Here is a 24,080-nt window from a genome sequence, read left to right on the forward strand (position 1 = left end):
CAACAATAAAAAAAATCAAACAACCTAATTTAACAATGGGCAAAGAACTCGAATAGACATTTCTCCAAACAGGATATACAAATGGCCAATGAGCACACAAAAAGATGCTCAGTATCACTAATCTTTAGGGAAATACAAATCAAAACCACAATGGGATGCCACCTCATACCCATTAGGATGGCTACTATTAAAAAAAAAAAAAAGAACAGAAAATAACCAGTGTTGGTGAGGATATGGAGAAAGTGAATCCTTGTATATTATTAATGGGAATATAAAATGGTATAGCTTCTGTGGAAAACAGCACAGCCATTCCTCAAAAAATTAAAAAATAGAATTACCATATGGTCCAGCGATTCTACTTCTGGGTGTATACCAGAGAGAATTAAAGAATTTAAAGCAGGGACTCAAAGAAGTAGTTGTACACCTGTGTTCAAAGCAGCATTATTCGCATGGCCAAAAGGCAGAAGTAACCCAGGTGTCCGCTGAAAGATGAATGGATAAACAAAATGTGGTGTATAAGTACAATGGAATATTATTTAGTCTTAATAAGGAAGAAAATTCTGACACATGTTACAGCATGAATGAACCTTGAGAACATCATACTAAATAAAATAAGCCAGTTACAAAAAAACAAATAGTCGGGACGCCTGGGTGGCTCAGTCGGTTAAGCGTCCGACTTCGGCTCAGGTCACGATCTCATGGTCCGTGAGTTCGAGCCCCGCGTCGGGCTCTGTGCTGACAGCTCAGATCCTGGAGCCTGCTTCAGATTCTGTGTCTCCCTCTCTCTCTCTGCCCCTCCCCCGTTCATGCTCTGTCTCTCTCTATCTCAAAAATAAATAAACATTAAAGAAAACCCCAAATAGTCTATGATTCTATTTACATGAGGTACCTAGAGTAGTCAAATTCATAGAGACAGAAAATAGAATGGTGGTTGCCAGCGACTGGGGGGAGTGGGGAATGGAGAGTTGTTGTATAATGGTATTGAGTTTCAGTTTTGCCCGTGTTTTAATCAGGTTTGTTGTTTTTGTTGAGTTGTAGGAGTTCTTTATATATTAGGGGTACTAGACCCTTATCAGATAATATGATTTGTAAATATTTTCTCTCATTCAGTGGGTTGGACTTTTGTTCTGTTAATAGTGTCCTTTGATGCACAAAAGATTTGAATTTTGCTAAAGTCCAACTTCTCTATTTTTGTTGCCTGTGCTTTTGGTGTCATATCCATGAAATCATTGCCAAATCCATTGTTGTGAAGCTTTTCCTCTGTATTTTCTTTTAAGAGTTTTATAGTTTAACTCTTATGTTTAAGTCTTTGATCTCATTTGGGATTTTTAACATGAACTAATTATGCATGTCTCAAGGCTTTGTGTGGCTCTCAAGTCGAAAATTAAATCATACTAATGACAATTATTAGAATCATAGTGTTTATTTGCCAAGTTATTTGAAGTGTAATGGAGAATAAAAATATAAGCCTTGGTGTCAGTGTATTTGGGCATATGAGTGTGAGTTCTAATCTGCCTGCCACTTAGTTGGACAGCTTGGGCAAGTTGTCTTGCTTATGAAATGAGGATGGTAATAGTAGTAATTAACTTAAAGGATTGTTATGAAAATGAAATTATAACATACACATAGAACATTCTGTGCTACTCATAGTATATAGTAATAAGACAAGAAACATGAAAAAATATTATTATTTAGAACTTTTGAAACTGAAGTGGAAAAAAATCTGTTAGATGTGAACATGCTTGATTTAGAACAAGAGAGACAATTTCTTTTCCTTTTTTTTTTGAGAGACAATTTCTTAAATATGTGGCATCTTATATTCCTTGGTATATCTTATGGTCTGGCTAGGCCTTTGCTACCTTCTATATTTGCATTTATGGATGAAGAGTAGAATCAGCTTCCATGACTACTTGGAGATTTTAGGACTCTATGCTGTGTGGTATTTGTTGGTTTGTATGTTTGTCTCCTTCATGGGTATTTGACTTCTGTGTAGCTGGCTCTATGGCATTTAGGGTACAGAGATGAAAAGGCAGGGCCCTTGTCCTCAAGAAACTCATGTTCTGTTGAAGGGCAAATAACTAGACAGATGATTATAATATGGTGCGGCAGGGGTATGAAGAGAAGGTTGTTGAAAGTTCAGGCATAGCAGCAATGCCTCTGGGAGGTTCTCCACGGACCAAGTCTGGTGGATATCAGTTGCTTACTGAATATTTTCTGAAGAACTAAAAGAATGGTACCCAAATGAGCTGCTTCATGAAAAGGAGAGCTGTCCTCTCTCTCTGGTAAGTCTAGTGAGAGACCCAATACCTGAACTTGATTTCTGGTCCATAATTTGAGAAGCCATGCTCTGGGAGTCTGGTTCTTTGGAAAGAGCTTTAAGCACTTCCACTTTGTCCAGCAGAGTAGGGGCACAGACTTGCTAAAATGCTTATTGTATTGCTGTCAATCTGGAGTTTTCAAAAGTAAAATGTGGAAGCAGGTAGAGAGGAGGTGAGTAGAGGCTGAAGAATAAATAGGGTGCATCAGTGCCTCCAGCCATATGCCAACAGTGAATGGGGATATGTCATTTTCCATAAATCTAGTTCTGCTAGTTGTTGGGCAGAGCTGAGCATTGCTGTGTTGCATCGGCTGTGTGCCTGGGCTCGGGTTCTGGCCAGCTGGTTTCCAACTCCAGTCCCTCGGTGGAGCCTTCCCATGCCTGCACTTCTGCACTGGTACTCGGCACTGGGGAGGACATGAGGTGGGCATCTTATTCAACTGGACCGAGTCTTTCAACTCTACAACTCCACAGCCCAACACAGAACCTGACACAGGATGGGGGCTCAGGTGAATATTTATTGATTGAATGATTTAATCACTGGATTCACAGAGATCTCCCATGGCTCTTACCTGGAAGGAAGACTGTTTCACTTGTGACACTGCCCCTTTCTACTTCTCAAGTTGCAAGGTGCACATATATTTTTCAAGCACCTGCTAGTTGGCAGAGACTGCAGTAGGTACTTGTGCCTGTATTATCTTTTCTAAACTTTGCAATCACCCTATAATTAGGCATTCCCATTTTACAGATGAAAAACCTGGGGATTGTGAATATGTAAGGTCTAAGGTCCAAAACAACTGCTAAATGTCAGCTCAGGTCAAACCTGTCTTCAAAGCTTGTGATCTGCACTGTAGCACTTCACTCTGGGAAAGATTTCACCCGGAATCACTGAACTGATGGAGACTCTGCGGAAAATCTTTGAGGAAAGAACCAATGCTGCAGCCTGAGTCATCAGGTGCACATCTTTAATGAGGCCACAGCTTAGCTGAGATTCCCTCCCCTCCCCGTCCCCCCCCCCCCCCCCAGCAACTCCAGCACAGTGGGAAGTGTGTCTACATTAGGTCTCTGCCTCTAAGGAGACCAGCTGGGCAAAGTCTTCAAAAGGTAGTGATGGGGACCAGAGCAAAGGCAGCTCTGTGCTGAGCACACAATGGCTTAGCCATGCAGTGGGATGACTGGAGCTGAAGTCTCTGTGCAGAAAGGCTGGATATTGGAAGTGGATTTACTCAGCCAATGAGAATATCTATTTGGGACTATTTGCCTTTAAGCCTAATTGAAAATGGTCCCAGGTCAAACTCTATCTGTGAAGTTAGCCATTGAGTCACAAAGTGATACTTTAAGATGTAGCAAGCTCTGAAGGGAGCTGGTGGGCCTGAAACTGACATTTACCATGTGTCTTCAAAATTCTCAGGACTCCTGTAGCTCTATTTGTTATTTTAGGGAAGAAAGGCAATTAATTGGATATTTCCTTCCCCAGGTAAGTAAAAGGAACATTGTTCTTTCTTTTCAAATCTACTAAAAGGCAAATCCTAGCTGAGAGACCTTGATTCTGATTTCTAAGTTTTAGAATCTACTTGTTTAGTATTTTACTTTTCCTGTTATCAATGTGGGTGATTGGTGAGATGTGAGCAGAACCCTGGTATGGAAGTCATGGCCTTTGGAGCTCAGTCTGGACTCCAGCACTAACTGGGCAATCCCAGGTCTTCTCTGGCTTTCAGGGCTGGACTTGAAGAGCTCTAAGAACACCAAATAACCACGATAGCCTCATGCTTCCCAAAGCTAGTGATGGGTGACAGCACATCCCTTGTAAACTACAGTTGCTGAAAAGGGGAGCAATCTCTGTCCCTTGGTGGGCAGGTCTTGGGACTTTGGGAAGATCCAAAGAGAGGGAACTGATGCAACATGCTACAACCTCAGAGTCAGAGAAGGAAATGATGATCTTAATGAGAGCTCAGCTGGAGGGGCTCTTAATGGCCTGGGGTGAGAGTGGGAGGCAGCAGGGGTGAGATCTCAGCTATAGGAGCCTGGAAGGCAGAGTTGTTTGGCCAGTCCAGGTACTGAACTGTGTCCCCAACCATTGTGGGGTCTGTTTTGGGCAGTGACCCAAGTCTCCTAGGTGGAGGGTAGCCAGCTGAGCTGGGCTGAGCTGAGTGTGCAGCAGGTGCAGAAGCTGGAGCTCCGGAGCCCTATCAGTGGGATGGCTTTTTAGTTCATGAACAGTTTCCTCACCTTAATTGGCTCTCCAGGGCCCTGGGAGTAGCACCAGCACCTCAGAACAGTACCCGTTACTGGGAGAGCAATTCCCTTGGTAATAGGAAGGAGGCAGGCTGTATTCTCGGGGATATGCTGGCTGCTGCCGACACTGCTTGGGAGGATATAGCTAGAGCAGATTTGCTGAGGGAGGGAGTTCAAGGTGGTTGTGATTGATGGATAGGGTCTTGGAGGTGACCCTTGTCTGCTGGAGCTCTCTCATTCAAGGGGGACCAGCCATGGTTGACTGCTGTGGAGGCTAAAGAGCAGGAAAGACCCTTGGAGCTTATCTCTAATCCCTCACTGAATAAATGGGGCATCAGGAGTCCAGAAAGCATTAGAATCCTGCTGAATGCCATAGTTGTTACAGAGCCAGAAAGAAAATTCATTTCCTTTGCCTGCCAATCCAGGGTTTGCCCGGGCTTGAGGGCCAGTAGGAACTGCAGACCTAGAGTAGCCTGCTGCCCTTTGTTCTTCCACTGTCTCTCTGTCCAGGCCCAGTTGGAGATGGAGACAGTGGCTTTGCATGGAGTGTCACTGAAGGCCTTGGACTGACTCTTGAGATTTGAAGGGAAGGATATAGAGGTGCCAATCTATCAGATGAGATGAGCCCAGATTCCTCCCACTTGTATCTTCTGCATTCTGTTCTGGGTTCTTTCTTGGCACCGAAAGCTTGTTTCAGTCAGGTGGTCCCCTTGGAGCATGGGCTCTGAAAGCTGTGGACCATCCATCTCCTCAGCCTATCACCTAGCTCTCATGCCCAGTTTCTGACTCTAGCTTAGATCCGCCACCTGGCTGTGCCCCACACTCTCTGGCTGTCCTTGCCTAACCTCACTTTACCTATTGCCTCTGTGCATTATGTTCCTAAATCCTCTAGCCTCAACCCTGACCACTCTCTTCTATTGTGGGCTTGCATTTTGAGCTATCTAAAAGGCTCTCAGTTGCTTACAGTTCAGAACAGAAACTTAGCATGGCCTTCAAGGCTCTTCCCAATCTGACTCCAAGCTAATTTTAGAGCCTCATCTCTGTCACTCCTCCTGCATGAGCCAGCTTTATGAATCTTTCCCCTAGAGGCCTCACATTTTGACATCTGTAATCCTCTGTGTATGATGTTCCCTCCTCCTGAAGTGCCCTTTTCTTGTTAGTAACATCTTACCCCAAACTGAAGGTTGGCTCAAATGTGACCCAGTTATCATAACTTAGAGGACACAGGGTGGAGGTTAACTTGGGAATAAGCAGGACCCCATTACTGGAATTGAGCACTTTGTAAAGGGTGAGGTTAGAACAATTTAAGTAGCTGTTGCCTTAGGCCAGGGGCCAGCATACTTTTTCTGTAAAGGGCTAGATGGTAAATATATTTGGTTTTGTGGGTCATATAGGCTCTGTTACCGCTACTTAATTCTGCCACTGCAGCACAGACAATATGGGAATGGATGGGCATGACCGTGTTCCAGTAAATTTTTACTTACAAAAACAGGCAACCTGTGGTTTTCTGACCCCTGTTTTAGTCTCTGCCTGGGGAAATTGGATGGATTTGAACCTGTGAGTGACATCAAGTAGGAATATCCGTATAGGAGCCAGGCAGGCCCAGGAAAATATGGAAGGAAATTTCAGGTAGGGAATAGTGTTAGGATGAGGCATGGAGAAAAGGGGAGGAGGCAAAGGAGGGAGTTAATTTTGGCTGCAATATAGGATTGTTTGAAGGAGAGAAGTGAGAACTCTGGAATGGAAATTTGAGGCCACATTATGAAGGGTCTTGACCAATTTAAGCTCTAGGCAGTGGGGAGACACTGGATACTTTGGTCAATGAATACGATCAAATACGTATTTTTAAAAAGTTATTCTGGTTCAGTGAGAAGAATGATTGGAGGAGACAAGACTAGATGCAGAAAGCCCTGCTAGGAGGCTACTTTAGTTGTCCTGGCCATTGGTTCCAGATTACTGGTCCTCAAATGCCTAAGAATTACTTGGGTTACTCACCAAAAATATAGATTCTTGGTCCCACACCCACATACAAGAGATCTAGATTTGGCAGATTCAGGTTTTCTAACAAACCCTCAAGATTTGTGAATCACTGGTCCAGCAAAGCAGAATGAAGCCTGACCCAGAGAGGCTATGGATACCAGAGAAAGTGGGGCCCACATAAGATGGGATTTGGCAAGTACCCTCTTACTCCCTCTTATCTCTGTTTATGACAGCCCATCCATTTGACCCCTTTTTCTTCACACACCACCACTCCTTCCAACATCTTATTTTGGTTATGCCTTATTGGTTCTCTTTGAAACACTTCTGTCCCTTTCTTTCCATTTCTACCCTTGTTCAGGGTCCCATCAGTGCTAAACTGGACAAGGCTTCTCCCTGTGCCCCATCTCCAGTTCATCAGGATAATCATAAAGCCCAGCTTTGTCACTCTCCAGAGCCTTTGCTTTTAGGATAAAGGTGAAGCTCCTTAGCCTAGCATTCAGGGTCCTTCAGGAGCTTACTCTCCTACCAGTCTTTCCAAGCTTATCCCTGCCACTTCCCATCTGTGCTTTTAAAATTTTCCTGTGCTCTGTGTTTTTGCAATTATTTTGTGCTTGTAGTCTTGCCTCATCCTAATGTCTTTCCTCTAACTCGACCCTGCTTTTCCTTCCCTTTTTTCTCCCTGCTTGTGTTTGACTGTATCTCCCTGGGGGGGTTAGAGTTAGCTGCCAAGGGACACCTCCCAGGACCTTTATGCATCATAAATGTGTGTCTTCCCCTTCTGAAGTCCTAATCCTCCACTTGTGACGGACAATTGGTCACTATGGCAACTGACTGTGACGTCACAGGATAAGGACTTCAGGTGAAGTGGCAGGAGCAGGTGAGTGTGTAGGAGATAGATTTTAATGTCTGTCGAAGGCCTCCCCCCCACACCCTCCTTCAGTGCCGGGGGCATGGAGGGATATCTCGGGCTCCTGCTGATTTTTAAAAGGATGCGGTGAGAGTGTGTGCCTGGCATCTGCGTGCTGCAGCAGTGTGGGGCTGACAGAGTGTGTCAACTTGAGCTCTGGTTGTGCAGGCACCGCTGCTGCGTGAGCCTGTTATTCCATTCTGGATTGCTATTTTGATACCCAGATTGCATCATTCTTCCTACGTATAAACAGGGGGTCCCCAGGGCCCTGCAGCTACTCACTTCTCCACCAACACTGTTGTTGTGATGAGCTCTATTTAAATGAGCTGCCGGATCGGGGCAGATTCCAGCCATACATGAGCACTGTCATTTTGGGGAACATGGAGGGCTGAAGGATTTTTGGATCGAATCCTAAAAGGCTGAGAGTGATGGCCTCCCGAGCTGTGCAGAGGGCGACAGAGCTAGTTCCTGAAAGTTGAAAATCTCGTTTTCTTCCTTCTGAGCTTCTATTCCAAGGCACCCAGAGGATTAGGAAGGAGATGCAGCTAGGAAGAGAGTCGCCTCTTTGAGGTCTCCCTCTTGCTGTTCAGTTTGGGAAATTGCTGCAGAGCCTTCGAGATAAACAGGAACAGGAGGAGTCAACCAACCTTTTCTTGCAGGAGCATCTCAGGTGAGCTGGAGAAATGCAGCCCTGGCTGAGGATGTATCAGAGAAAGGAGAGGACCCAGGGTGTTCCCCTTCCCCTACCCAGTGCCCATTTCCCCAAGGGTTAGGCCCTGCAGCCCAGCTGGCTGCAGCACGCAGGGTGGGTGTTCCTGGGCACTTGGTAAACACTGTCCTCTGGGACCTGTGGTGGTCTCACCTGTCGCTCTTCTGACTTCTCTCCCAGGTGTTGCTCTAATCACAGGGCAACAGAGCCTCAGGTAAGCCTGCTGGCAGCCAGGGGCAGGAGCAGCAGTTACCTTAAGATTTGCCTTTCTAGCAGGGACTGGGCATCTTGGGAATGGGTGCAATGTATTTCTAGAGGGGGTTGCTGCTTTGAGTTATGGGCTGGAGGAAGGCTGCTGGGGCTTGTGTTGTGGGGGGCTTAGCTGATGCCTTGTACCCTGGGGCTCCCCTCGGGTGGGAGGGCAGGAGTGAGGATGGCCAACATGCCAGAGGATACTACCACAGAGTAGTTTTTCTCTCCTTGCCTAGTGATTGGCAGAGGCTTGTGGAGTAGAATGTCTTACTTGTGGATACAGAGGTAGGTAATCAAGGACTGCCCAGTGGTTCAAGGCAGCACCTACATTTTACAAGGGCTCTGTGGTTTTCAGGTAAGTCCCTTCCTCTCTCTGGCCTCCATGTCACCATCTGTATGGTGAGGGAATTGGCTCCTTGAACAGCGCAGAGCTAGGTCTGTCCAGCTTTGGTTCTACAGGTGAGAACTGGCAGGGGAGCATCAGGCTGCCTCAGAGGATGTCACTGCTCTGTTGGGAGTCCGAGCTTGGGCTCCAGCTGTAAAGTTCCTTGGAGCCCTGGACAAAAGCTGTAGAATGAAGGGCTTCTTAACCCTCGGTGAGTTTCTTGGCACCAGGCTCAGGCTTATGTGACGGGGGTTTTTGTGCCCCTACCTGGTGGGCTGAGCTGACCCAATGCTAGCTTTCTTGAGACCTCCCTGGGATATCTCTCCCACCATAACCCCCTGGTGCTCAGGTTGCCTTGGCCCTGCTGTTCACGTCTGAAGGGTGGACTACCCAGTCTTGACTCCTGTCCCTTGCTGCCTCACTCAGTCCGGAGCACAGCGCACCCTAGGCCCCAGCAGCCATGCTTGTAGTGCCAAAGCTCAGGCAGCACCCTAAGTCTGCTTCTGGGTCCTTCAGTGGAGCTGGGAGTTGGGGGGGGGGCAGGAGGTGTCTTCCAGCTCACTGCTTGTCCCCAGGGTACCCACGTATCAGGACACCTGCTGTCTGGTGGGAACGTGCCCTTTTCTCTTCCTTGCCAGAGGGGAAATACATCACCTCCACGTTCAAAATGTTTCCTAACTTTGTGGAGCCTCTTTAAAACTGGCCGATCCTGCCTTCCTCAGCCGCATGGTGTGGGGAAAGAGCTATCAGACTTAGGCACAGGGGCAGGAGAGGCTCTCTCTAAGGTACTGGTTCTCAAACATGGTTGTATGTTGTAATCACCTGGGGAATTTTAACAAATATTTATGCCTGGATTCCACCTCCTAAAACTCTGATTTAATTGATATGGAATGGACATCAGGATGTTTAAAGTGCCCCACAGGATTCAAATATGTAACAAAGTTCGAGAACCACTGGTTCTATAATATGAAACTGTCCCCAGATTTATTACCACGCAGAAAAACTCTTCCTCGCCTGCCTTTTCTCAAGGAGTCTATTTTATAAAACTTTAAACACAGATGGGGCTGGCTTCCCAGCTCCTTCCTTCTGGATTCCCATAATCCAAAGCTGGGTCCAGGTCATAATTAGAGTCTGATCATTATTATGGCATGTTTTACTTATAATAAAATTATCTAATTAAAATAAAATTACCTTGTTTACATTTGAATTAGAGAGATATAGCATAATGGAAAGGGGTGGATTTTAATTTTTTTAATGTTTATTTTTGAGAAAGGGAGACAGAGTGCAATCAGGGAGGGGCAGAGAGAGAGGGAGACATAAAATCTGAAGCAGGCTCCAGGCTCTGAGCTGTCAGCACAGAGCCAGATGTGGGGCTCAAACTCATGGACCGCGAGATCATGACCTGAGCCAAAGTTGGATGCTTTACTGACTGAGCCGTCCAGGTGCTCTGGAAAGGGGTGGATTTTAGAGGCAGAGAGACTTGATTTCCAATCATGGCTCTGCTCCTGTTTCATATGATCTTTGCCAGATGACAACTTCTTAGAGCCTCAGTCTCCCCAGCTATGAAATGGGGATAATGTCTGCCTCTCAGAGGTGGTTTGATGATTAAATGAGATAACATGCATAAAGTGTCTCGTGCAGGGAGTGGTGGTAAAAGAATGATCCACCCCAGGGACGGGAGTGCTCATTCTTATGACAGGTGGACTGAACGCCTTCTGCTTTCAGAACTTCTCTCCCAGGCTCGTAGGTCCCCAGAAGAACCTCTGGGGCCTGTGACTTCTTCATTCGGGAGGCAGGAACCCCACTTCCTCTAGGGATGGTGGTGTGTGGCCTTTGGGCCCTGGCTCTGCATTGCTCAGAATTGATGTTTCTGTGTATGAAATAAAAGCTTAAGGCTTGAATAATCCTGATAGAAAAAAAGAAACATATCTAAATATTTTGTGCAATATGTGATTTAAATATGTATTGATGACTAAATATTAAACATTAAATGTTAAATATTATAAGCAGATGTTTGGTTATTTTGTATATACATCTGTAGCCCTACGGGTTCATGTATTATAGTTGTCTAAAATAAAACTTTATTTTGGGATTCGCACTGAAGAATGGGGAACCCCCTTGAAACAAAAGCTCAAGGTTAACACAGCTTGATGGGGGCTAGGGGCCTTCTGAAGGAAGATAAGAATTTCTGGACAAAGATGTCATGACCCAAAGAGAGCACATGTCCTCTGTGTCCACTCTGGGCCCCACAGCCTCCCTGGGGCCTGCTTGTACCAATGCCGTGGTGGTATTCCATCTCTGCTGTCTGCCACAGCAGCCCCTTGTCAGATGGGATGACTTTTAGATGTAGGCCTCCCCTAAGCCATAAGCCTGTCCCCTGACTTGCTGACAAAGACGATCAGCAGGTCACTGTTTGGCTATCTGTCCCATCCAGTCTTGCCCAGGGGAATATTTCTGGAGCTTGGGTACATTAGGCAGAGGAAGCGGGTTGGATAATCCACACTTCCCTGCTGTTCCTGTTCCCCTCATATTAAGGATGTAGACAATAAGGTTCAGGGGAAAGAGGTCACTTACCTAAGGTTACACAGATAGTGCCAGCCCTAGACCTGGAACCCACATCTCCCAATTCACAGTCTTTCACAGCTCTAGATCAGACCTGATTCCTTTATCATCCTGGCTGGCTTTTTTCTCATCACCCTGAAAACCTCCAGATGGCTTCTTACTACTTTCAGTGGCTGTGAGTGCAAGGAATGCGCATGGGATACCCAAACCCCAAAGAAATATAATTGTCCAATCTGCTAAAAATTATGCAATATCTTTTAGTGCCAATTGTGGATTATTTTTGTATGCAGACATATGAACAGATAGTTAAAATGCAATGTGATATTTGTCATACTAGAAGGATGTTCAGGGTGCTGTGGGAACCCAGAAGAGGGAATAATTAACTCATCCTGAGGGAAATCAACCCTGCTTCTTAAAGGCAGAACATTTGAACAGGTTTGAAAGGATGAATAGGAGTTTATTTGAAAAGGAGGGGAGCAAGAAAGAGTATTTCAGGGAGAGGGAACAGCACTCTCATAAACAGAGTTTTGACAATCTGAAGACAGCAGAGATATTTGCCCCAGCAACGACACAGGGTGTGAGGCAGGTGAAGCTGAAGATAAGATTAGAGTGAAGTAAGGCCATCTTGAGCACCAAGATGAGGATTTTGGCATTTATGGCCAGGGGCAGTAGAGGATGTGCTATGAGGCCTTGTCTGATCTATTCAGTTGTTTCTCCCTTTTTTCCTTGATGCTAATGAGATTAATGTTTGGGCATCTGTTACCAGGGGGTTAGAAGCCTTGTGGAAATTATTTTCAACATTTAGAGCAGTGTTTCTGACCTGCAGGTAGATAAGGGGAGTCTCTTCAGGGTGAGCCAAATGGAAGAGAGGGACAGTCACCCAATTCCCCTGGATGATGACACCTATGAAGAACATTCTTCTTTGCCTCTGGCCCCTGTTCCTGACAAGCAGGAGAATGTCTTAGGAATTGCAGATCCATGGCTCTGTGAGGGGTGTGTGTGTGTGGGGGGGGGTGTCTCTTCAGTGGGGGGAAGGGGAGGACAAGTATTGAATTATTACTTTGCATGATTTGGTGGATTTTGGTTTTTCCAGGATAGATCAGTTAGCTTTTGCTCCATTATAAGACACTCAAGACTTAGTAGTTTAAAAATACTGATTGTATAGGTCAGCAGTTTGGGCTGGGACCCTCTGGCTGGTTCTTTGGGGCTTGGCTGGGCTTGGCTAGGCTCAACTGTGCTCACTCCTTTGTCTGTATTCAGCCAGTGAGTCATTTGGGGCTAACTGGTTTATGACGGCTTCAAGTGAGCACTAGAGAGAACCAAGGCCTCTGTCTGCGTAGTCTTTCATCCAGCAATCTAACCTGGGGTTGTTCAGGTGGAAGTCTTAGAGTTCTGAGGGCAGAGCTAAATCATACAAAGCCACTCGAGGCCTAGGCTTAGAACTGGTTCAGCATCACTTTTGTGGCTTTCTTTTGGCCAGAGTACATGATGAAGGTGGCCTAGCTTCAAAGGGTGGAGAATAGACTCCATGCTAGAGCATGGATGCAGGGGGGTTGTGGGGGTGGGGGGAGAATTTATGGTTATTTTTTCACTCTACCTCTCAGACTATCTGACTTCCATCACTTGGGAGAGTTGATAATTGAGGTCATTGCCTTGCCATAAATGGGATATGAGAAATGTTTTGATTTCAAAGTCAACGTTTGTGGAGGATCAGGTGCTTTCTCAAGTATTATTTAATTTAAACCTTGCAACTCTTATTTTCCCTTCCTATTTCACACGTGAAGAAACAGGACCCCTGAGGAGCTAAGTGAGATTAAGTGACTTGCCCAACCAAGGTCACTGGGTGGTAAACCTTGTGTTTAGACGTAAGTTTGTCTAACTGCAGGTCTAGAGCAACTGCCATTGTATCATTTCGATGATATGAGGCAGAAAATACTATGGTGGTACCGCTGCATTCTCTGTCATAGCCACCCCTTTCCAGGTGGCCCTCATGCCTGGGCACAGGAACCTGGCCCTCCCCAGGAGCCGCATTTCCTTGCACCCAGTGAGCTTCCTGCTCTTGAGGTGGGCCCAAAGAGCACTCTAGTCTCCAGGGTGGCAGTCTATGTTGCTTATGTAGTTCGGGAACCCCGTATACTGAGGAAAGTGTTGGAGATGTTTACATTTCCCTGGGGAGAGGGGATAGGGCAAAATGTTCGTGTACCCAGGTGAAACATATGTCTGTGTAGGCGTGCAATATGGACTAGGTGGGGAAGGCCCCACAAAATCTCTGTGAGCCCCATGGGCAGACTGATTGGTATTGGCAGTAAGAAGAGAAAAATATCTGCTAGATGAGCAGACAGGGAGGCCTTGCTTTCTGTGGGAAGAGCTTTCTAGAAGCTCTGGCTTTGAGATCTTTATAGTAGTTCTGCTCTGTGGTAACCTTAGTGGCTGGATCTGTGTCCTGGGATAAACTGACCCCCTGGAGCTTAGCCAATAATGGGAGGTTGGGTCTCAGAGCTGGGAAATGAGGAGTGGGAGCAGCAGGAAGGCACCCAGTTATCAGAAGCAGAACAGGTAGCATGGCTTGTGAGGAAGTCAGGAAGGTGGATGTGAGGAGGTCTGTAGGGCCGGCCCCTAAAGGAGTGGTCATGTCCAGAGAACCTAGATGGTAAGTGCAGACTATGACATCAAACACAGGTCATTTTGGCGCGAGGGGTTTTGACACATGCCTTGGTGTTGTGTAGTAGAAAGCCTGTGTCTAGGCCTTATGTATAATCTGCCATGTTGCCCTGACTCTGCTTTTTTGCCCCCTTCCCAGAGCTCATCTCCTGTCCTGGGTGTAAGCAAGCAGACCTCACCAGGGATGTAACTGAGCGTTTTTTTCTGCAGTGCTTTTCTACTGGGCAATCCAAGATGGCCAGGGTAAGTCAGGACAAGAAAACAACTGATCCTTTTCAGAAATCTGTGGGGCCCCTGTCCGTAAGTTCATCTATTCACCCATCACTTCATCTGACTTGTTACCCCTCCATCAATTTGCCTAATCTTCCTCCCTCCCTTCTTTCCTTCCATCCATCCATCCATCCATCCATCCATCCATCCATCCCTCCATCTAAAGAGAATTAAAATATTTGAGTTGGGGGAAGTAAAATGGGGCTATTTTTCTCTCTCTTACAGCTCTGACTGAAAAATATTAGTACTGATCTTTTATTTCCTTTTTTCTTCCCCTCAGTTGAAACTTATACACCAGCTGAATGGGTTAATCAATCTTGCCTATATTTAGCAGCTAATACGTCTTTTTCTGAGTTTCTGCAATTTTACATCACTTACTGCCTGGCACCTATTGTTCCTTTCTCCTCTGGGGTATTCCTGGCACTACATTTTCTTCATTTGCCAGTGTACTTACTTGATCCTGTATTGAATTTTTAGTGAATGTCTGACATGTGCCAGGCCCTGTGCTGGGTGCTAGGGAGACAAACATCCATGTTCTCTACTCTCAAGGAATTCATAGTTTAATGAGTAACACTTGTATTTCTCTTCTTTTTTTCCCCCCTTCCCCCTGTGGGTTTGTCAGAGGGCAGTATGAGTACAAAGCTGTCAGAATACATATTATTTTGATGGCCTATATTATCCAGGCACAGACAGGCTACTTTTTTACAAATCTTTTTTACACATGTTTTTACATTACCCTGCCAGATATTTGCTGACCAAATCAATGAACCTTTGGGCTAGGAGAGGACTAGGTTCTCTTGGGTCCAGCAAGCCCCAGTTGTGGAAACACAGCTCTGAGAGTTGGTCTGTATTTGTTCTTTCTTGGCTGTATATGATCGATTGTCTTTCTGTGTACTCCCACATCTGTGGCTTCTCCCTTTTTGCAGGCATGCTGAACTTCCCCGCTTTTGCCTGTATTCTCCCATTTTACTCCCCTGCATGCTTGGGAAACTTCTACCTGTCATTCCATATCCAATCAGAAGTCACTTCCTCATGAAATATTTCCTGGCAACTCCTAGACTGAGCTCCTGGAAACCTCCCTGTGCTTCCTTAACACTGGCTGTGTGCTTTTTTCACAGCATCATCCATTAACCGTCTGCCATGCCCTGCAGGCTATGTCGCCTGGGAAGTAGATCTTTGCCTTCTCCTCATCTTCAGCTTGAGACTTGGGGGAATAGTCCCTGTGGCCACTATTCTTTTAGTCACAAAGGATGATTTCCTTCACAAGCCACCACTGTCACTCCTAGGTGGCTTTCCAAAACTGACTGCCCTATCAGTAGAATAGCCCTACAGGCCCCCAGTCCCTCATGGAGGCAGGCCCAATTGAGGATGCTGTCAGTAACTCCAGACCTCTCTGCTTCCAGAACTGCTCCGAGTGCAAGGAGAAGAGGGCAGCACACATCCTCTGCACCTACTGCAACCGCTGGCTGTGCAGCTCCTGCACAGAGGAGCACCGGCACGGCCCAGCCCCCGGGGGCCCGCTCTTTCCCCGGGCCCAGAAGGGCCCGCCAGGTATCTCTCCCTGCTTCCCCCACTGGCTCACGTGCCCTTAAGCAGTTCTGGCCCCTAAAACCTCTGGAGAGTGGCTCTCTGACCTTGTCTCCCTACTGGGGTGAAGGTAAAGGTGGTCTTAGAGCCTTTCCCAAAAGAAAAATGTCTCCTCCAGAGTCACAGCCACAGTGCAAGTTCATGGCTAGGCTCTTCTTTGTTGGGGGTGGGAGGGGTGAGTGTGGGTGAGACGTGCAGGGAAGAGTAGTCTTGAATTATTGTGAGCGCTAGCCGAGTTCCCTACTTTCATCTCTAAGTAGAACAATCATGCCTCACTTCTATTTAGTTACTTGCATAATTAAACAGCCTGGATCAGGGCTTGTCCATTGGTCCATTCATTGCCACTTGTTTTCAATGACAGTCTCCTTGACAGTCTTTGCCCAAGGTCCTTGAACTGTAGGAAGGGTTTTACCTTAGTTACACCCGCATGAACCAGAGTTAATGGTCTGTGACCTGGCCTATAGCCCCCGCAGCAGCACCCTGGTTAATGAAGAGCTTTAGGTTGAATTTTAGAGGATCCATTACTCTGCAGAAGGTCCATGTGCTGCAGTAGCAGGCCCCTTCCTCAGCCTCTGGCAGGTGGTGAGATACCTGGGGCTGGATGGTGTGTGATTTCTGGACAGCTGGGCAAATCCAGCTGGGCTACGCTCACATTCTTCCTTGTGCTCCTGGAACCTCACTGGCCCAGAGAGAGGCCTCTCCTGTCTTCACCACCTTTCCTCCAGGTTCTGTGTCTCCCCTGTGTCCATTGAGGGCTGAGGGCTGAGGGCTGCTCAGTGGAGCTTAACTGAGAGTCTTCCTGAGCAAGAGAAGTCCACTCTCTCTGTCTTCTCTGGCAGGAGTGACTGGTGGTTCTGGGGACTTCGCCTTGTACTGTCCTCTACACACACAAGAAGTGCTCAAGCTATTCTGTGAGACTTGTGATGTTCTAACATGCCATAGCTGCCTCATGGTGGAACACAAAGAACATAGGTAGGGATGGCTGGCTGCTCAAAGGGGGCCTGGGAGGGTTCTGGACTCTGCTTTGCTGGTGCTGGTCTCCCAATGCATCAAAATCATCTCTCTGCCTACGCCAATCTGGAGCCCTGAGGCTGGAGTTTTTCTCTGCTCTTGCCGTGGGGCTTCTCTGGAGAAGACCTGAAGGGTTAAGACTCTGCACTATATCTGACTTTCCCTAGATGTAATAATCCCAGCTTCCATGGGCCTGGCTGAGACAATACATGGTGGGGGTTCTTGCTTGACTGGCATGCTCAGAAGAATACTCGGATCTCCTCAGCTTTTTCTCTGCCTCCTTCTTTAGGTGTAGACATCTTGAAGAAGTTTTGCAAAACCAGAGGATGCTTCTGGAAAGTGTGACTACACAGGTGGCTCATAAGAAATCTAATCTACAGACCTCTGCAAAGCAAATTGAGGACAGGTAACACAGACTAGCCCCTTGCCAATTCTGGAAATGCTCTGTTTCTTGACATCCTGGATGTTGATATCAGGCTATCAGATGTAGTACTTATGAAGAATACATGAGGTTAAGCAGATGTGGGCATGTGTCCCAGAAGGCATATGTCCTGGAACTTAGAGGTCTCAGGGCCAGTGAAAGGGCTTTGGGCCATCACTTGGTAAATGGGACCAAGCTAGGTCAGGGTGATCCGTGTGAGTTTGAGCCTAGGCACATGCCTCCTGAATGTGGCCCATGACAGACATAGCCAGGGTAGGTACTTGAGAATGAGGGCATGAAGCAGATTCTGGGTTTATCATGAGGGTGCAGTAACTCAGTGGAAATCTACCCTTTATCATCCCTTTCCCAGTGTCTTCCATATACATCTACAAATGATATAGAACCATTAATATTTAATGTAGGAAGAGGAATTAGTAGACACTAAGAGCTCATCATGTGGCAGGCACTGGGTTGGACATCATACATGCATTATTTTGTTCAATTCTTACAATTCTTAGAGTTGGATTAGCTCCATTGTACTAATGAGAAGACTGAGGTTCAGAGAGGTTAGGTGACTTGTCTGAGATCACACAGCTAGTCAGTGAGCTGGATTTGGAAGCTAGGTATGTGTGACTCCAAAGCCCGTGTTTTTTTTTTTTAAAAACAACTTTATTGAGCTATAGTTTATATACCATAAAATTGTTCTTTTAAAATGTACAATTCAGTGGTTTTCAGTATATTCCAAGTTGTGTAAATCATTGTTACCATCTACTTTTAGAACATTTTATCACTCCCCAAAGAAATCCAGTACACATTATTAGTAGTTACTCTCCATTCCCCCCAACATCCCTAGCCCTTGGCAACCACTAGTCTTCTTTCTGTCCTTGCCCATGCTCTTTTTACTGCATGGCATTGTTTAGTGGAGCATCCACCTTTTTAAGACAACAGATTACACGATGTCATACTCATACTCACTCTTTCTGTCCTGTCTCCATTGCTGTGTAACTAGTGAGCTGCTGGGTTGACCTGAGTGTGGACCTGATATTTACCTAGAGAAAACCTGGTTGAACTTTGGGCCATTGGCCCACTTAGATCAAGTGGGCTGCGTGTGCAAAGGGTAGGGTGGTGGAGGAGGGTTCTTATTTCTTTATATTTGGTGCCTGCTGGGCCCTGATCTACATAGGCAGCCTCTAAGTTGTTGGCTGTTTTGTTTGTTATCTCTAGGTCATCATGGGCCTGGAGGAGGGGCTCATCATGCTATGTCCCATTCTATTTATAGGATTTTTGAAGTGAAGCATCAACACAGGAAGGTGGAAAACCAGATCAAAATGGCCAAGATGGTTTTGATGAATGAGCTGAACAAACAGGCCAATGGGCTCATAGAGGAGTTGGAGGTATATGTGGACAGATGGATCAGATGGCTGGGTTGGCGATCTCCCTGGGTCAGAAACCAGGCACATATCAAGCTAGTCCCAGGGCTTAGAGCCCCCTTGGCTGGAATTCAGATATGCAGTTTCCATAGCTTTCTGCTGTTCTCTATGTCTTAAAATGTCCAGTCTAATTTGGGGAGGATGGCTCATTAGGGGCTGGAAAATCAGTTCAAACTCCCATCAATGCTATAAGGCTTTAAGTCATCTGCCTTCCTGGTCTATACACGCTTATCGCCTTGGAAGAGAGGATCATGAAACAAGTTATGCCCAAGAGATGTAGGCATTTGTTCATGTCCTCGTTCATTTATCACCCATTTCATATTTGCACTATAAAATCCACCCACCTTCCTCCCTCCCTTCCTGTGCCCCTCTGTCCTACTGTTGTCCTCTCAGGGGCACAGTCTCATCTGACCCTGTCAGGGTCACACCGATCCACAGGCCACCAGACTCCCCAAACAGGGGGACTGAAGTCCAAGAACAGGATCAGGGACTCTGTCTTTGTCCATACATATGCAGGGCATTACTAATGAGAGAAAGCGGAAGCTGGAGCAACAGCTACAGAGCATCATGGTTCTCAACCGCCAGTTTGAACATGTGCAGAACTTCATCAATTGGGCTGTCTGCAGCAAAACCAGTGTCCCTTTCCTGTTCAGCAAAGAGCTGGTAAGAGCTCCAACTCATCAATCACTGCCTTTGGGCTAGTAAGTGAATAAGCATCTTTTTACCAAACCCCACAGTGCCAAGGTGCTAAAATGGTCTTGCTTTCCTCCAGACAACTCAGGTGGGAAATTCTGGAGTCCTGTGTTAGGTCATGGATTGAGACATGAGCCCGGACACCAGCAGTGTTCTGGGCATCCCGTAGACAATTGTTTGGGTTTAAATGGGGGCTAAGATGAAAGGAGCATCGAGGATGATACTGAGGTATTGGGCTTGTGAGGATGGTGAAGACCAGAAGAAGGAGAAAGAATTTTGAAAGAAGTTGGTGGGGTTTATATTTGTATATGTTAAATCTAAGGTGCCTGCAGGGCATCTCAAAGATGTCCAAAATCTGTTTTGCTTGACGGGTCTGGAAGTCAGAAGAAAAATCAGGGTTGGGGCTAGAGATGTAGGAGTAACTGGGATCTTGGTGGTATCACCTCGGAAGAGTGTGTGAAGGAAGAGGACAAGAAATCTGGAACCCAGGGCAATACTATCATTTTCAGCATAGACAAAGGAAGAAGAGTAAAGGACGGTGAGAAGAAATAGTCATAGATGGCATGAAAAATAGGAAGGGGTGGTGCACATAAATGAACAGTTTCACATTTCAAGTCGTCCACATTATTGTCACTACCTAGGTGAAAGAGGAGTAGTGAAGAGAAGCCTTGAGATTTGGGAATCAGGAGGTCCCTGGTGATCTTCTGAAAGAAATTCCAGCAAAACAGGAGGGTGAAAAGCTAGACTGAGGGGCCTTAGGGGAGGTGGGGAGGAATTAGAAACAAGTGAAAAGAGGGGAAATAAGGTAGCTTGAGAAGGGGATGGGTTTGGAGGATTGATTTTTTTTGTTTTAAATGTGGAAGGCATTTGTGCAAGTTTCTTTGGGAGAAGAGGTTGATGATTGAGAAAGGAGACGTGTGGTGGAGTGAGCATCCTGAGAAGGCAGGAAGAAATAGGACCTAGAGTGAACCAGTGGACCCTAAATGGAAGGGGCACCCCTCTGAGAAGGAAGAACAGGAAGGTCTCAGTATACTGTAGTTAAGGTTGGAGGTACATATGGTACCAGTTTGGGGAAGTTTGTCTTTTGTGTCTCTTGTCCTTTCTGAAGTAGGGGGTGATAATAGGAGAATTAGGCACTGGGTAAGTAGAATTGAGGAGGGAAGTGTGGACTTTAGATAGTCATCGAGGACAGTGGAAGAGGAAGCCAACAAGAAAAGAAGTGATAAGAAAAAGGACTATAGGGTGCCCCCGAGGTTAGTGATCACTGAAGTGGCCCCAGATAACATGGCTTTGGGATGTCTGAATCGACGTAAGGCTAATAGACTGTGGTGATGCAGAGGGAGTTAAGCGCTAGTGATACTGTTACTGAAAATGATGGGAAGCTGGAATGGCCCTAGGGACCAATGGCACAGGGCTTGGGGAATTCGGTAAGGTTGAGGAGCAAGCATGCTCAAAAAGAGTGAGAGCTAGTTAAAGCAGGGGCCAGTTGCTAGAGATGAAGGTCTCTAGAAGATGAAAAGGTCTGGGTGAGGTGGCTGACCTGAAAAGAGGGGTGAAGGTGATTGACACGAAAGAGAGGAAGGAAGAGGCCAAGACGCTGACTGAGGCATTGGTTAACTAGATGATGGCAAGGGTGAGTTGGATGCTTGCCAAAATCCTGGATAAATGGAAAAGTTCATGATAGGGGATAGATGGAAGGGATGAGGGAGGAAGAGGGCAGTTGTTAGGATGGGGTGTTACATATGGATGGAAGGACAGCAGTGGGAGCTCAGAGAATGTCTGCCTTTGTAGGCTTTCAAATCAAGGTTATGGAAGAATGAATGCAACTCTTGAGAGGGCTGCCAGGCAGGTGATGTCTGAGGGAGAATTATAGACCATTCAAGGCCTGAAAGATTATAGGGGATCAGGAAACCTGGATAAGAGGAAGGGGATGAGCTGGTAGGGGCAGGGAGGGGACAAGGTCAGGGGAAGGGATGTGAAGATACCAACGTGCAAGGAAATGAGCGTATGGGGGACCTGAGGCTAAAGACCTATGGCTTTGAGCCCTTCACCCTGTCGGAGAGTGAGGGAGAGGGAGTTGTCATTCAGGTGCAAGATGCCCAAAGAGATGACCTTTGGCTCTGTTGTCAGATTGTGTTTCAGATGCAGCGATTGCTGGAGACAAACTGTAACACAGATCCTGGCTCCCCTTGGAGTATCAGATTCACCTGGGAGCCTAACTTCTGGACCAAGCAACTGGCTTCCCTTGGTGAGTCAGGGCCCACCCTGTGGGCTTTTACATAATTGCTAACAATGAATAGAGAGCATCTTCTTAGCTTACTGGGTAGGTTAGCCTAATGCCAAGAGAAGGCACTCCCTGAGACTGCCAGTGGTCATGGAGTCACTCAGCAGACCATTTTGTGTGTGCGGGAGTGAGGTGGGGTTGAGGAGGGGGACAACTTAAATAGCAATGGCAATGCAGGACTTTTGTAACAGGACCAGTTGAAATCTGAGGTTTCCATTCTGCATGAATGTCCCTGTTACCTTGGTTTCATTGCTAGAGGAAACAAGACAGTGGCTCTGCTCTTCAGACTGCTGTATGGCAGTTCAGGTGAACCTCTGTCTCTGTGGCCATACAAGGGTATTTGTGTGCGTAGGCACAAAATGGGTATCAGCAACAAGGTGAGGGAAGGAGGGAAGGAGAGGGGTAGTGTCCACACACCTCCTTTGGAGTCAAGATGGAAACAGATAATCCATGGCCCTCCCTGCTGCAGTGATTTTCTGGCATTGAGTCTTTAGACAGAATGTAGACAACCTGAGGTTGTACCTGTGTTGATGGCCCAATGGTAGGTTTGTTAAGCTAACGGCCAACTGCTGCCTTCATCTGGGTTGTTAACCTCTATAGAAGGTTTTTGAACTTGACAGAGAGAAGCATAATATTTAGATTTATTCTTTGCTTCCCTCTCCACTTTGATTTAATTCAGCAGACCTTTGGCAGGCCCTTGCTGTGGGCCAGCACCCCATGCTGGGTGCTGAGGGATCAGAGATGAATAGAACACACCTCTGGCTCTCAAGTTGTTGGGTCTTCCCTAAGCAAGCCTCATCAAAACAATGAGGCGAGGAAGCCACGAGATTGAGCTAGGCATATATACTGTCTACTAATACACGAAGCCTTGGGACCTCGGGACAGTGCTTGTGTCTGCTACTGACCTGGTGTTGGAGCTCTCCGACTCTGTCCATCCTACTTGCCCAAAACACAGCCTCCCAGACCTATATTTGGAGACTTATTCATTTGTCCCAGGGTCAGTTCTCTCTCCTTTGCTACTCTCCAGCATACTACCTCCCCATCCCCAATGTTGACTTTTTTTTTTTTTTTTTTTTGGTCTGAGCCTGTGTTAAAAAGGAGTGGGTGCTATTTGAAGGAGTCCATGGTTTCTGTAGCGGGATACAGAGTGAGGACTGAGCATCTGGTAAAAGCTGAGCTAATGTCTCAAATGTCCCTGGCCCCTAAAGGTCGATATTGGTTCCATTGCTGACAGCATTCTAGACCAAATCTTAGAGTTCAGGGGTTGAATTTTCTAATCTCTGCACCTGGTACAGGTCCACTGACTGATGTCCTTTGGTCCCGGGAGCAGGAGTGGCAAGCAGGGAACAACTGCAGATTCCCTTTGGAAACATTCTCTATTCTGAATTTTCAGGCTGTATAACTACTGAAGGTGGACAGCTGTCCCGGGCAGAGACTCCTGCTTATGGAGGCTTACAGGGACCGCCATCCTTTTATCAAAGCCATCAGTCCCCAGTGGCACAGCAAGAGACTCTCAGCCACCCCTCACATAAGTTCCAGTCTCCAGCACTGTGTTCCCCATCTGTGTGCTGCTCCCACTGCTCCCCAGTCTCGCCCTCCCTCAAAGGTCAGGTCCCCCCACCTGGCATACACTCAGCTCACAGCTTCAGGCAACCCTCTGAGATGGCATCCCAACAACTGGGGTCTCTGCAGTGCCCTGCCCTGCTGCCCAGGGAGAAAGAGCTGGCTTGTAATCCTCAGCCACCAAAACTGATGCAGCCCTGGCTGGAAACGCAGTCCCCTGTGGAGCAGGAGAACTTGTCTCAGCGGCCGGGGCAGCAGCTGACTTCCCAGCCAGTGTGCATTGTGCCCCCGCAGGATGTTCAGCAAGGAGCCCATGCCCAGCCCCCCTTACAGACCCCCTCCATCCAAGTCCAGTTTGGCCACCACCAGAAGCTGAAGCTCAGCCACTTTCAGCAGCAGCCACAGCAGCAGCTGCCACCTCTGCCACCTCCGCCGCCCCCACCCCAGCAGGCGCCGCCGCCACCTCTACCTCCATCCCAGCACCTGGCTTCTAGTCAGCATGGAAGCCCGCCTGGGCCTGCCTGCTCCCAGAACATGGATATAATGCACCACAAATTTGAGCTGGAGGAGATGCAGAAGGACCTGGAGCTTCTCCTTCAGGCTCAGCAGCCCAGCCTGCAGCTGAATCAGACCAAATCTCCTCAGCACCTTCAGCAAACCATTGTGGGGCAGATCAACTACATTGTGAGGCAGCCAGCACCCATCCAGTCCCAGAGCCAGGAGGATGCCGTGCAGGTGAGCCTCAGGGTGGCTTGGGACACATGTCCTCCCTGTCCTGGGATCGCTCGGCAAACACAGCCTCCCCAGTCACAG

The 24,080-nt window shown here is 47.0% G+C and overlaps 1 protein-coding gene across 3 annotated transcripts in view; it reads left to right on the forward strand.

The window, feature by feature from the left end:
* The window catches only part of TRIM66 (tripartite motif containing 66), a 60,242-nt gene that overhangs the window by 11,583 nt on the left and 24,579 nt on the right, over window positions 1-24,080 (forward strand). The window contains exons 1-10 of one of the 3 annotated variants that reach the window (XM_019456222.2): window positions 7,301-8,109; window positions 8,637-8,685; window positions 14,148-14,251; window positions 15,682-15,829; window positions 16,705-16,837; window positions 17,166-17,282; window positions 18,577-18,691; window positions 19,244-19,390; window positions 21,551-21,668; window positions 23,098-24,002. In XM_019456222.2, the coding sequence (XP_019311767.2) occupies window positions 14,243-14,251; window positions 15,682-15,829; window positions 16,705-16,837; window positions 17,166-17,282; window positions 18,577-18,691; window positions 19,244-19,390; window positions 21,551-21,668; window positions 23,098-24,002 (1,692 nt within the window). In that variant the 5' untranslated portion in view covers window positions 7,301-8,109; window positions 8,637-8,685; window positions 14,148-14,242. Of the gene's footprint in view, window positions 1-7,300; window positions 8,110-8,636; window positions 8,686-14,147; window positions 14,252-15,681; window positions 15,830-16,704; window positions 16,838-17,165; window positions 17,283-18,576; window positions 18,692-19,243; window positions 19,391-21,550; window positions 21,669-23,097; window positions 24,003-24,080 lie in introns of those variants that run through there. The other 2 variants (XM_019456223.2, XM_019456220.2) reach the window with 2 other exon arrangements.

The sequence above is a fragment of the Panthera pardus genome, unplaced genomic scaffold (genome assembly GCF_024362965.1).
Source record: "Panthera pardus isolate Hobbes unplaced genomic scaffold, ASM2436296v1 HiC_scaffold_12, whole genome shotgun sequence".
NCBI lineage: Eukaryota > Metazoa > Chordata > Mammalia > Carnivora > Felidae > Panthera > Panthera pardus.